Source organism: Copadichromis virginalis, linkage group LG4 (assembly GCF_057382275.1).
Source record: "Copadichromis virginalis isolate Kocher_CV1m ecotype Utaka linkage group LG4, C_Virginalis_male_GT1.1, whole genome shotgun sequence".
Lineage (NCBI taxonomy): Eukaryota > Metazoa > Chordata > Actinopteri > Cichliformes > Cichlidae > Copadichromis > Copadichromis virginalis.
The window spans coordinates 7,629,688-7,644,838 of NC_140621.1; the positions used below are offsets into that span (position 1 = coordinate 7,629,688).

Genomic DNA, 15,151 nt, shown 5'->3' on the forward strand with positions numbered 1-15,151 from the left:
CCCATTTTTATTCTTATAAATGTTCTTGCTTTTGAATCTGCACTGCGCGCATGCGTTTAACCCCCCTCCCCAAAGAGAAAACAACATAAGACAAACACCACCAATCAAAAAACAAAATAAAACAAGAAAACAAACAAATAAACAAAGGGAAAAAACGACAGTTAGAGGGTGTAAAAAAGAGACCCGACCTACTAAAACGGCATAAATAGGCAGTTTCATGTTGTTGGAAATTTCATTAATTGCTACGTCATCACCATCATCATCAATCATTGCCATAACAACAACATAGAAGTGAAAAGTACAGTAAAAAGTGCACCATTATCATCGTCGTCATCATCATCATCATCATCATCATCATCATCATCATCATTTTAACTTAAAAACTATACAGCTGCCAAAGATAAAATTGTTAATGATTAACTTCTAACAATATAGAAATGTTTCCACGATAATTGTTCCACAAAGAAAGAAAGCTATCTTTTTTTTCTTCTTTTTAAGTTTATTTTAAACACTAGTGTAGACTATGTTTTCTTGCTTCATTGTCACGTTTTTTTCCTCTCAAGTCCATCTAGTTAGCCAGTCACCATTTTTAGAAACTCACGTTCCCTTCCAACGATTGAATCGTGGAGACAGCAGGGGAGTCCAGTGGCCTCAGTTAAGAAAAAACAGCCCACCCCTCACCCCATCCTGCCTAACATTTACACCCACCCTGTCCCCATCTACCCCATTTTCTTTCTCCCCTACATTTGCTTGTGGCTTTTCTCGCAGCAATCGTCGTTCACAGAAGCCTGTGACCCCGCTGTGCCTGCCACCGAGCCTCCTCCACCACCTCCTTCTCCACTTCCTCCTCCTGCACCACCGCCACCTCCGCCGCTGACGCCATCCCGCAGCTCCTTCTCCCTCCTCTCCCTCTCCACTGCCTCCTGTTCGCTCTTGCTACTGGGGAACTTGTCCTTGTTGTTCTCCTTCTTCCACTTCATCCTCCGATTCTGGAACCAGATCTTCACCTGCCTCTCCGTCAGCGCCAGCGCGTGCGACACCTCGATACGGCGTTTCCGGGTCAGGTAGGGGTTGAACAGGAACTCCTTCTCCAGCTCCAGGGTCTGGTAGCGACTGTAGGTTTGGCGGCCCCGCCTCCTGCCAGCAGCTACTGGGGGAAGGTGGGAGAGTGAAGAGAGAAAATTGTTAGACACAAAACTTCATTCTTCCATGTCTAATAATCAACTTGACACCACGCACACACGCACTCAAATGCACTTGCGTGGGAAACCTTCAGCACTTTCAGGTTTTCGTGAAAATTTACCTTCGCCTTCGTGATATTTTGAGTGTTTCTTTTTCTTATGGATTTGGTAATGCTCTCATTATTTCTGACGTATTACTGTACCTTTACCAATATCAACTGACTGCGAATATTGTAGTGAGTGCACCGTGGTGTTAGCAAAGTCTCCTCGGTCATTTTGAAACCCCTCTGATTTTAATACACAAAAGAGTGGTGGATGTGGATGAAATTTAACTTAAGCAAACAAAAAACGTTTGATGACTTTGCCTGAAAATAAGTTTCCAAAGTGTTGCTAAATTCTCCCATCTAAATCAGTGCTTTTTGTCTACTTGCTATGGCTCCTTTTGTGTTGACCTTTAACTTATAATGTTTACATGTCTATATTTCATATTGCTCTTATAACAATTTCAACACTATACACAAATTGCCACCTTGTACGTCTAAACCTCACCTTGTTGGAGGCGTCTACTGGCATGTACACTCCCAGGTCATCGCTTTTCCTCCAACAAGTTCTTTGTTCTGCTAATGATGGGGAATTAGCTTTCGTGCCAATTACAGTAGGCTCGTTTACAGACAGAAATGAACACGACTCACAAAGCGAGACATCGTCCAGTGTTATACAATTTGCAGTCTGGATCAAATACGCATGTGCCAAAGGAAAAAAAAAAACAGTTTAATGCAGGCGCTGTGAAATTATGTGACAGCCGTACGTGAAGTTACAAGAGCACAGTAAAAATGGACGCACGCGCTCTTTGAACACGAGTCTAAAAACTGAAACTCTATACCGCTCAGCCGGTTTTACTGCAGTAATTAAGACGTCTCTTATGTAGACAAATCAACTGAAGACTTCCCCTTGTGCATATAAATATTTAGTACTATAAATGCATCGTAAATGCTTTTCAAACGTGAAAAATACTCAGCGTATTTGAGAGGAGCCTAAAGGTCTTTTCTAAGGACTTTAAAAGATGCCCACAATGAAATTTTGGAATAAGAAGGAACTATTTCTCAAAACATTTGCTAAATGCAGGTCCGCATTGTGCTGTAGTCTATTGATATGGTTTGGTTGTTTTCTGGCATTCGTATCATTTTATATAAACCCTTGGAAGGTACATTTTTCAACAAACTGGGCGATGTTTTAAATTGAAATAATGTCTAAAGGTTAAGCTAAAATGCATCCAACATGACATCTTGGGGCTGTTAATAAACTCCAAGTTGTTTCAGCGTAAAGTGGACGATTAAAACGACACATTTAACCATGACAGCCTGGCAGCAGTATCTCCACGGTTTATACAAAGAGGACATTTGTGTAAGTGATTATATTTCCATAAACATGTTTGTCTTTCGCCTTTATTATTATGTCATAAAAAGGGAGCGCCGTGCCATGGACAAAATATGCCAGTGGCCATAAAAGCTTTGAAGTAAAAAAGGCTGCGTCCAAAGTATTGCTCTGAAGGGAAACTCAGCTTTTACAAGTTTTGTATTGATTGTCGCTAATCGTGCTCGAAGACCATCGATCTGGGAACACGTTGAACCGTATTGGACTAATAAGAATGTTTTATGAGAGAGCGAGAAAATTCATATTTGATGTTTTTGTTTTTTGGGGACGGGGGGTCGTCAAGCCTCTAATGGACTTCTAGTGGACTCTGGGTCTACAGCCCCCATTTCACATGCAGACAACTATCTCTCCGCAACGCTAAAATGTAAGGGTTTAAGTAAAGTTTGAGGGCATAGTCTCATATAGTCGACCACTCTGATATAGGGTGACACTAGGGGTGACACTAGGGGTGACTAGGTAAATGTTGAAATTTCCTGCACTACACTGTATCAAGAACACATCTTACCGAAACAGTTGTACAGGTTGCGGTCTAATTTTTAAAAAGAGCACAAAGTTTACATGTCCACAATATGGGAACAAGCCGCGGGAAAAGATTAGACATGGAAATGCAAAAAGTTGTAAGCGGTGTAGAGGTCCTCTGTGTGTGTTGTCAGAGGAGTGTGACAGTAGCCGTGCTATACAGTTTCTTATGACGCAACACCACGAGGAACTGAACCTTCAATCCTCGCCGTTTACGTACAGCCTGTGTTCGAAGAATATATGTGTCTATATGAGAAAGATAAGTAGAATAATAGTTCTACTTATCTTTCTCATATAAATGTTAGCTTGTGTTTTTTCCATTAAGAATATATGCTACCTTTGTGGTATGCTGTATTGTTGAAAATGTTGTTATAAGCTTACAGTAATGAAACAAATTTAGTTGTTTTCCTTTACAAAGCCACTGGAACAAATACTAAATAAATGTACGGGAGATGACATTTGAGGAAGGAGACAGCAGATGCCAGTGAAAGCTGGGCCAACGGGAGCTAATACCATTACACATAGACATTTATTAGCTGGCCTAATCACATTTCTGTTCTCTTTGTGTCATGTTTAAGGTCGTACAGAGAAATCATTTATCAAGACTTCCAACCACAGGGGTGAAGTCGTAAAACTGGCTCATGTTCGCAAGTTTACAGTCAAACTCTGATATTACACCCCACCTTTGGAATATATATATATATATATATATATATATATATATATATATATATATATATATATATATATATATATATATATATATATATATATATTCCAAAGGAGGGGTGTAATATATATATAAAATGAAATGGAAGGGGAAGAAGAGTAAAAAGACTAAAACCTTAGTCCGCTCGGTCTCTGGTGCGTCTCCATTTTATCATTATTTTATTTTGTTTCTGTTTTTGTAAAGAGACTTTACACACACAGTTATGATAAGCAGGGAGTCGAGCAAGTACATCGTTTTAAGATGTAAAATACCAGAATTTACACTAACGCTGAGGCGGAAATGTTGTAGGAAACGCTTTGCTAAATCGTGCGTAAATGTGAATTGCCCGCTATTATTATTGCTAGGTTCTTTAGCAGCTGGGTAAAAAGCTGCATCCTGTAAGGATGGAGAGAAGGTAGCTTCAGATTAATACACATCTGAGTTGTTGTTTTATTTATTTATTTTTAATTTTATGATCATTAGCTTGAAGTCACAAAAGTTCAGCACAGGTCATAACAGCGTCTGCAGCCCTACTTTGAAAATACAGCCGAGAACATAAGCCATAAAATAAGCGCGCGCGCACACACACATACTCACACACAGAGCAGGAGAGAGAGATATGGACTCAGACAAAACAGGCTACTATACATGCCAGTCCATTCACTCTCTCCCTTCAAAGCACAAAAAACAAAAATGCCAACTTGCACAAGTCTTTAGGTCTGACTGTGGTGCTGCTTTACGTTATAAATTAGAACCCGGCTCTGCTTTAAAACAGTTCTTTCAAAGAAAGTCACATTTATGCATCTTACGTGATTTATAATGTGAAGGAGTTGAACCGATCCGGCCTCATCTATATATCAATGGCTTTTTGCACCACAAAACACAAAAGCGAATTAAATATGAATCCGAGGGACTTCTGCTGGGGGATAATTTTGTTACGCGAGGTCTGTGAATTTAGAAACCACAGATGCTGTGCAATGGCAAAAAAATGCTCTCTCTGTTCTCACATGCATTCTCTGAGCTCTGTAGACAACTGACCACCGTGTAGCCAAATAATCCCACCACAGGCAAGTCGTAAACCGAAAAAAACAAAGCCCAGTAAAAGTTTAACCGGGGTCAGAGCTGCATGTCCAAAATGTGTCGGTGAGGCTGGAAACAACTACCTTCAACATCTCGGTATCTTCTTCCTGTCTGTTGAAACTAAGATTTTCTGCGTTTAGTTCTAACTGGAGGCACTGAGGTTCAGTTCCCCCTCGTCAACCACCATTTCTCCCCGTTTCTTGTCTATTTTCCATCACCCCCCCTTCTTATCCCGGGGCTTTTCCTCTCTCTGTTTGGGACGGTGCAATTAAACCCTAAAGTCATTCACACATGTTTTGCTGCTACCAATAAAACCATAAACGTGCTATTGTTTCCCCACTTTGAACGCAGGAACCTCTAATTGTTCTCCCTAAATTGCTGCTTTCAAAACAACTTCTCCAACTTTCTCCCACTATTTCCTGCTCCCTGTATGATTATATTTTCTGCCTTCGGTTCCTGGAGGACAAGCAGCTTTGCTCTTACTGCAGACTGCTTTGTAGGAGTGAAGTTCTATGGTTTGGAGGGAAAAAAGAAGAGAAAAAATTTACTAGACTCGCCATTTCCTCACCTTGCGGCCTCATCCAAGGGAAGAGTTGCGTCGGCGAGGGACTCTGCTCGGTGCCCTCCGCGTCCTCGCTCCCGAGTCCGGGCGCGCCTCCCAGCTTACAGTCGCTGTACTGAACCAGATCCGCGTCCTGGGTGCCGAAAAGTGTCTGCCGCTGCAAGGCGTCGTATCCGTAGAAGTTCCCTGGTTCACCGTGGCATGTGACCGCGCACGGGCTCTGCTGGTATGGGTTGCTGGGCAGCGTCGAGGCGCTGTGGTGGTAGAAGTCCTGGATTTGCGGAGCGTGCTGGAAGGTGGCGCCGGAGCTCGGGCCGTACACCACGGTGGGCCGGCTGCCAGCCAGGTCCTGCGCGAACCCGCACTCGTAGTAGTTCGGACGTAACGAGTCCCCGCTTTTATATTTGGAGAAGAGCGAGTTGACGAAATATGAACTCATCTTTTGTGTTGTTTTCTGTTTTAATTTGTGTTCGGCTCGGCAGAGTCAGAGTGAGGGTGAAGGAAGAGACCAGTGGCTTTCAACTGTTTTCTTTTTTTTCCTGCTGCTTCTGTGGTACGGTTTGAGGCAGACACACACACACACACAGATAGTGAGCAGGGAGAGTGAGGCAAGTCCGCCGCCGGTGTAAGTGACCGTTGTTGTAGTATTTTCCACCTCACGGCGGCAACAGACGAGTCGGTTGCGGTGTGAGTAACGGTGACGGCAGCCGGAAATGTGAGAACCACAACCAGCACCACAACAACAATAATATAACAATAATCACAGTGACTCCATAGAATTTCCAGCCCAGAGGAAGAAAAATAAGAGGAAGGAGAAGAAGAGGATAAGGAAGGGCTCGTGCGCATCACAATTCCGGTGTTTGCGCTGTAAGCCCTGTCGCGCTCTCAAACGGCTTTTCCGTGATTTACTCCCCTGCAAATGAGTTGTTTCATATTTTTCTCCTTCTCCCTCTCTCTCTCTCCCTTGCTCGCTCTCTCTCGCTCACACCCCCCCCCCCCCCCTCTCTCTCTCTCCGGCTGTGTCTCACGCGCCCTCTCTTTCTCTCGCCTCCTGGGCCAGGGTGTGTGTATGTGTGTGTGTTTCAAGGATAATTTGCATCTGTTATCAGCTCTTCATCCCATTGGGTTTCGAGGCATACCGACAAGTGTGCACCAGCCCGCGCGCAAACCACACACAAACACATGCGGAGTCTTTTTTTTTTCAATTTCCCCCGTTCTTTTTGCGCACGCACGCGCTTATAAACTGATAGATGATAGTTTCCGTCTGACGGAGCCTCTGTGCGCCTGTGATTATAAAAATGTAATGAGAGAAGGAAAAAAGATGGGAGAAGAAACGGGGGAAGGAGAAGAACAGGATGAAGAAGGTGAAGAATATAAAGCAAGAAAAGAGGACACACACACACGGGCGCGCGCACACACCGCTCCTCTATCCAACCAAAATAAAAAGCGATGCCTTAAGTTTTGCACAGGTTAGTGTTGGCTGCACCGGTGCTGCTATGTTTATGTGTGTCATTAATGAATCGTTCTTATTTCTCACCCTGATTCCTTCAAGTGGAGTTGCAGTGGAAGCGAAGGCGTGAAAATATCAGGGAACCCGACAGAGAGTGTTTAACTCACAATGAAACGAGAGATGGGGAGGGTAGATGGGGGGTGAGTAGACCAGAGTTTCCCTATAAATTTAACTGAGGTTTTAGCATTATTCTTTCCGTTTCGACTGCTGATGTTTGCGTGTGGCCAGAAAATAAACACGTCTTCTTATAATCATGTGCTTGTATAAATATGCAAGGATGACCAGCAAATGTAACAGGCGAGGAGAACGTGGCTGCTAACGCTGAGACAAATTATAAAGCAGAGGGGCTTGGTTTGCTTGTTTATGTCCTTTCAGCTGAGAAACAAAAAGGGGGCTTTACGACGCGCCCTTTGCAAAACTGGAGGCCATAAAAGCTCTATCCTTGCTACGTATCGTAATTTTCGTCTCGTCTTCCTTCAATTCCGTCACAATAATAACAACAGCAACAATAAATAAATAAATATTTGATCTAATTACCAAGACTCATCCACTTTGTGATGGGAGTTCCAGTACAGCAGCTGCTCTAAAGTCGTTTTCAGACTCGGTTAATATTATTTTATTTTCGAGCTATCGCTGCTAAAAGCAGCCAAAATAAACATTAAATGAATTAAAATTACCAGAATTGATTTTATTTACGTTTCACGGCCATGACACAAGAGGCCAAAATTCCGGCAACAGCCAGAATTACAGACTGAGCTCCTTTAAATCAGCTGATTGTCTGCCTGACTTTACGAGGAGTAATTGCTGCCATATTTTATTTCCCGAATATGATCTTATTGAAACTTCTTCACTCCGTGTTTTACACTTCCAATAAAGAGTATGATTATGAGATTTGATATCTACATGGTGAGATGAGAATGTGGTTCTCAAAAAAACCAAAACCAAAAAAAAACAGCTAAATGTTCACACACTGGGCAAAACAGCACGAGGGCTCAAAGAAAAATAGAGTTCAGTTCTGCCGTAAACATCTAGACATATGCGTTCACACTCACAGCAGCGCATTTAGAGCGGGATTAACTAAATGAAAAATAACAATGCTAACAATTCCTACGTATTAAATCTACTCTGATCAAAATATCAGAGAATGGGTAGAAGAATATGATCGCACGAGGTAAGGCCTTGATGATATTTAAAATAAAACGTTTCCATTAAGACAAACATATATAGTATATTCACCTTTTAGAGCAAACCTTTACAACCACGCAGCAAGGTCTTCAATGAGAATTCTGAAAATACATATCCCGCATACCAATGGGTTATTAGTTTTTTCAAGGCCTCAGCCTCTTCCTCTTCGCCCACTGCGCTGTAAAACGCCCTACAACTACTTCAGATTTCACTATTTGTTCTAAAGCAAAGTGAAAAAAAAATGTCATCAGGTATCCGAATTTCCTAAACCAAAATCAAAAAGTATCATCTTCTTCTTTAAAATAAATCTTTACAAAACATCAAAATGGAATAGGCCCAGTTTCGCCCCCTTCAAATGAATCCTTTTCCCGTCAAGGCAGGGAAAGCCTCATCGAGAATTGAAATATCCGTGAAGCAAGAGTGCCATCAAGCGGTCAGCTACAGTAAGGCCGCAGGGGAGGAAGACAGCCTCTAATGTGGCTTTATGGTTCTATTATGTCGGCACATAAAGCTAAATAAGATGCTTTAAAATAAAACCCTGCGTCGTAATTGTGAGTCTGATGCGAGGGTCGATTTGGGATTTGTGGCGAAAAAAATGAAGTGAAATGAAAACAGATCCGTGGCACGTTAATGTGTTTCTGGAAATTAAAGGGGAAATAATCCGCTTAAAGCAGCCAGTAGCTGATATACTTCTTTTTTTTTCTGGCATTATGAAATTTACTGTACTTGCCTTACTTTCATACCACAAAACACTGCCCCAAAAGCAAAAGTGAACTAAAGATAATAGATTTATTTTTCTGTCTCAAGGACACCTCTTTAACCAACAACAAACGAATAAATTCAAACCAGGAACCTCCACATTAAATGTAACACCAGTAAAAACTATAATTTTTAAGATTGCAGCTTTTTATCTGTGTTCTTTACGCCACACTACACTTTTCTTTATGTAAGGTTTTATAGCCCACCTAAAATAGATTACGTTTAATCCCAGGACGATTAGCTTCTAGACTTTATGTAACGGTTTGCATATAATAGATTTACTAATGTACACATAAATATACAATTTATGTTTTTATTTTTTTCTAATATAGTTAGCGGGTTTTTTTTATCATAACCGCGATATATACAAATACAAAGGCATGTAACTTGCCAAAAATGTGCATAAGATAATGTTATAAGTAACTAATGTTGTACATATAAGGTTTCAGACCTTCTCGTCAGTTATAGATTCTCTCAGATTATAAATGAATGACTGATACTATATGGCTCCTAATACTATATTTTTGTGACACTTCAGTCCACTATTTACAGTTAGTTAAGAGAGGAAGTAAGTAGGTTAATGATGCGTCAAAGAAAATAGAAAGCTATTTTCATTTTTAATGGTATTTTGAAATTGTGTTTTGGTTACCCTGATTTTCTATTTTCAAATGAGCAAAGCCGCAGTGATGTAAAGTGAACAGTGTGTTTCCCACTCTGTATCCAGTTCAGTGCAGACAAACCGGTTTTATTACAGCGCATGATTGCTTCTTTAATGTTTGGCGGGACCTGTGGCGTGATTGTGTGTGCGTGTGTGTGCGCGGTGGCTAAATTGCAGGTTGTAAACAGACTGTAAAAAGCAGTTGTTACCATTATCTGAAGAGACTGCCGCCCAGATCCTCAATTTCACCTCTGTGGGAATGTGAACACTATAAGTTGCCGAATGGTAAAACCACAGAGAAATGAATAGGATAACATTATTACTTAGCATAAGTAATAAAAGCATAAGACTCTGTCTCTGAATATAGCTTAGCACATGTATCACATGTTTATAATCCCCTTGAGGGGAAAACAAACAACGAAAGAGAAACAAACAAACAAACAAAAATCCTCTTGCAGCTCAATCCATCGGTTCAGCAACATGCGGAGATTGCTCTGCCCTCCCACCCTGTACAGCCCGAGCTCAAGCCCGATACTTGGTCAGCTCTCAATCTGTCTGACTGAGTCTGCAGTCTGCGTTTTTTTCTTTTTGTTTGTGGTGGTGGCTTTTATGGCTTCCGCTGTAAGTATGCTTCTGAGAGAAACAAAGGGAGATGGGATTGAAGACAACACACACACACAAGGCTGCCAGAATAGGCCCATAGAACCAAACGGCTACAGAGCCATAAAAGTCCTGAAGCTGAAAACTAAAAAGGAGAAGGAGGATGTTTTTATTTTTATTGTTTTGTCTTTTTTCTAAGTTTTTTTTCTCTGTTTTTTATCTATAAGCCAGGAAGTCTTAAATATAGCTACAATTTTTCAACGTTTGGACTAACATTTGCCTTCATCTCATGACTCCAGCTTAAGTTCACAAAAGGCTTCAAATAAATTATCAAGCAGGGAGATTTGAAACTTTGCTTTCATATTTCCTCCGTCTTTGTGGCTTTCCTTGCTTCGCTGTTCTTCTTCTCTAGGTGTGTTTGCTTTACAGCCGTTTAGTTCTTAACTTTCAGAAATTTATAAGCTATAAACTTTTATTGCCGTCATATTCTTTTATTGCGCCGCACCGCCTTGAATCTTTTCTCAGTCTCTCCCGCCTATTCTCCTCTTTTCCATCTTCTTCTTCGCTATTTTTACGACAGTCGGTGGCGGCTTCTTCTAACGCATCCGTTCCCATTCACCCCCCCCCCCCTCCCCCCCAAGGCACACACGTAGCACATCCTGCTCCTCTTTTGCTGCTTGTTTCCGTGTTTGAAGATAGGAAGTGTGTAAAATAAGTTATGTGACAAACAAGAAAAAGAGCCGCAATAGAAAAACGCTGCTCGGACATATTGGCCTTAAATGAGAGAATACCTTACGATCGGATATCTATTTGTCTATATCAGACAGATTGCTCATCATTCAAAAACTATTTTTTTAGTATTATTACTGCTACTACTAATTACTACTACTACTGCAACTAATAATAATAATAATAATAATAATAATAATAATTATTATTATTATTATTATTATTATTATTATTATTATTATTATTATTATTATTATTATACAGTGGGTGTTGGTCTAATAACTTTGTTAAGCACTGTATTTTTTTAACCCCGTATCGAGGTTAAAAATTCAGATAATAAATATTATTGAAAATATATTAAATGATGAAATCTGCACATGAAATTTGTCCTGGGAAGTTTGATATGAATTACTTATTTTTCTCAAACTTCCTTTTTCAAATCTTTCCTTATTTATGATGTAAGAGTTGTAAACATATTGCTCTTTGTATTCTTATTGTTATTTTTTGTCGAAACAGTAGTAGTTGTATCAGTAGTTTTGTTATTTTCATTGTTCTTGTTAATTAATTTTTGCCCCAGTCCTATTAGTTCTTTAATAGTTTTGTTCAGTAAGAAACAAGCAGCATGCTCAGCTTTCTGAGCAGTTATTAATTCCTCTGTCCTATATTCTTTTTCTCTATGCTTTAATAGGCAGTTGTCACATGTGCACATACTGTTATTATTTCTGTGTTTGATGCTATTATTATTATTGTTGTTCAGCATAGTCAGAGACAGCTGTAACATGTGCGATGCAGCCAACAGCACTTGGCTTGCTGTCCAACTGCTAATGAGTCCAGAATGGCTGATATGATGTGATCCATATAGTCATTTATATCAGCAGGACCATAACTCTTTTTAAGTAAATTTATGAATATGAATGATTTCCTCTACAGCTTGATGAATTATAGAAGAATCTCAAAGCAGGGGGGGAGGCAGGTCTGCTACGCGTTCAGATCCACCCAGAATGTGTCAGCAGAGGCAGTTATTATCTGTGGACTTAATATGAGAGGATAAAGTGAAGATGTACTGGATTGGCCACATCCACGTGGGCTGAAATATGATTTCTTGCCAGCAATAGTACCACGTGCTTTGTCTTGTTCAGCCCATTTAGTTCCTGAAAATATCACTGAAATGATGAGACCTGTGCCTACTTTCGCCACACAGCTAAATCACTGCACAATGAGCAGATCTGAATCTCTACATTATCTAACAGCTGGGATACATTACAGACAAAATAGTAGAGTTAGCAGTGGAATTGTATGCTGGAGTTGATGGCTTTTGGATTGAAATTCAACACTATGACCAAGATTGACTCCAGACCAAAGAGTTGGAATTTTATTAAAAACAGATCAATAAGAAAAGGAATTTCTTCTGGTGCACAAATCTACATAGACAGTGCAAATTTTAATAAATCTCAGAAAAAAATTTGTGCTACTGCAAATGTTTTGCTTGGTAAACTACCTGCAGTTTATTCCTTAAAAAGTCCAGTTTTGCTACTAAGTCTCTCTTATCCGCAATAACTGTACTGCTTCCTTCATTAGATATAACCATAATATCACCCTTGTGTTTCTGCACTACTATTCCGAACCTAACTCGATCTTTGTGCATGTTGTTATGGGGGACTCCTGCTTGGAGTATTCTCCTAGATTTACTGTGCCATGTGTCACAGTTCTCCCCTCAGTGTGCACACATACACACTAGGTTGAAACAGTCTGCAGCTGCCCTCCCTGGGACAGCAGGCTAAGGCTGGAAGGAGGCCTGATGCAGGAGACCAGGCGCTTCTGGATTTAATGAAGCTCAGACCCTGCCAGACCTCAGAGAAGTATCACAATCATCTGCTGTCGAGTTCACAGATGTTTTATGGGTTGTCTTTGTTGGGGCCAGAGTCTAAATCTGCTTAAATCCCCAGGCTTCATTGGTTGGGCCAAGAGGAAGCAGAAAGGCTGTGCTCAAACTGCAGTCACCATCACAGTTCTAATCCTTTCCAACAAGCTGTTTCCACTGCTCCTCCTAGAAGCCTTTCATATTAGAACCATCACAAAAATATCAACCATTATTACCATTCTTCATTTTATTAACTAAAAATGTATGTAATAATTTAATCGGTGTACTCAAAATTAAATGGAAAATATGTTAATTAACAAAAACTCAAATCTAATGAATACAATCAATATATAAGAAATCAGCAGACAGAAGATTGTTAATATATTTATTATGCTGTGTTATGTTTCTTTTGATAACTATAAGCTGTTCCCAGAACTGCCTTTTATTTAATTACAGGTAACATATTGTGTTCAGTGGTGTTTTAAGCAATTTAATATCTTATGAATGCTTTAGCTAAAGTGTTAACATTACATATCTCCAGAAGCTGTGCTGAGCTTATTAATTGTCCTACTAAGGTTACAGGTTAGGCAGTTGGGTTTCTAGATAATTTGTCCTATATTTAAATTTGTCAGTGAGTTTCGAGATGCTTTTAATATTATATGACTCAATAACTTATACATTAAGTTATTACATTAAATTAAATCTAATCCCTATTTGTTCTCAGTAGCCATTTCCTGTACAAGACCAATGCGACTTAGTACACTTTTTCAAGGTGCCTTGTATTTGTTTAACATCTGACCTTGCCACACATTGGTGCAATTATTCAGAAATAGAAGAAATATAAGAATGCTTAGTCGCCCTGGATCTGGAGCCCCAAAGGTGATGGATCAGCACAAAACTAAACAGGATGAGCTTGTTAATGATCTAAGGCAGTTGGGACCACAGTCACTAAGCACGGTATTGGCAATACATTGTGTCAGTATGGATTGACATTTTGCAGCACCTCTAATATCGTAGACTGAAATGTTGGAGGAACTGTGAAGATGTACAGGCCTGGGAGAAAGTACAGACAAAACCAAAATCAAGCTTTTGGCATCAACTCAACATGTTAAGTTTGCAGGAAGAGAAATACTGAATATGACCCAAAGTACAGCATCTCTACAATCAGGCATGAAGGTGAAAACAATTTTCTGTTAAGCGTACAGGAAGACTTCAGCACATTGAGGGTCAAATTCATAGAACTTCTTAGAGAACACTGAAGTTAGATCATTAATGGGTGTTCCAACATGACAATGACCCAAAAACTTCAGCAACAAATGTGTGGCTAAAGAAGCAGTGACCTAGCCACTCCACACCACAATCCTATAGAAAAACTGAGGAGGGAGCTCGTGTTTGTTAACTAACTTGTAAAGCACGTTGTTCAAAGACGTGGCATGGGTGGGTCAAAATCATTCCTGAGATATGTGCTAACCTGAAGTATTGTTTTGCTTGGCACTCAAATACACTCTCTCTCTACACATTGTTCACTCTGTCACATGCAATTCAATTTATATTGTTTATGTCATGTGTGCGTGTTTTTAAATATTCCGCCTCCCTCCGTTAAAATACCTTAACAATTAGAAACTGTTCCATTCTTTTGTTTGTGAGCAAACTTGCAAATTGAGCAAAAATGCTTTTTTCCATTGTACATTGCTGCTCTTTTTATTGGTACTGCTGGATCGAAAACATAAAATACTTTTTTGTATTACTAGCTGCTAACAGGCTTGTTTTGGAGCTAGCTGATATACAGTCTCACCCTCTTCTTCAAAGTCACTGTCAGACTATGATTTGACAGTGCTGCTGTACAATTCAATTGAATTAATTAGAGCAATTAAATTCCGTTTTAATTATATAGTGCCAAATCACAATAACAGTTTCCACAAGTTGCTTTGTACTGTAAGGTAAAGACCCTACAATAACACAGAAAATAAAAGAGAGAGAAAACCCTAACAATCAGATTATACCACACTGCAAGGACCTTTGCTTCCTATGCTCCACTCCCCCTGAGTCTCTTACTTTCCTATCTAGTGCCTTATACAAAAAAGACCAAATAACTTGTGTTTTGAAAACTCTTACCCTTTATCATCTTCCAGATCGTCTCGCTCCTGAAAATACTGAGGGTTTTCTGAGCAGAGAGTATTTTCTTTATTATTAGGGAGACACACAAGCAAAGTTATTTATTTGTTGTGTTCCACCACAGAGTTACACATATCCAGACGACAGAGGGTAAAATCAAAATGTGGGAAAGGGACGACACGCTGATGTAAGTGCTTAATATGTAACAATGTTGGAGCCTTGTGTGGGAAAAGAACGAGAAGAAAGACA

The 15,151-nt window shown here is 40.0% G+C and overlaps 1 protein-coding gene across 1 annotated transcript; it reads right to left on the reverse strand.

Annotated features, from left to right (window-relative positions):
* Positions 1–740: 740 nt before the first annotated feature.
* Positions 741–6,380, reverse strand: hoxb8a (homeobox B8a). The gene is made up of 2 exons (XM_085453350.1): positions 5,492–6,380; positions 741–1,150 (listed from the first exon to the last, which is right to left on the reverse strand). Exons 1-2 carry the CDS (start codon positions 5,922–5,924, stop codon positions 741–743), a joined length of 843 nt encoding a protein of 280 aa, XP_085309476.1. The 5' UTR covers positions 5,925–6,380.
* Positions 6,381–15,151: the final 8,771 nt, after the last annotated feature.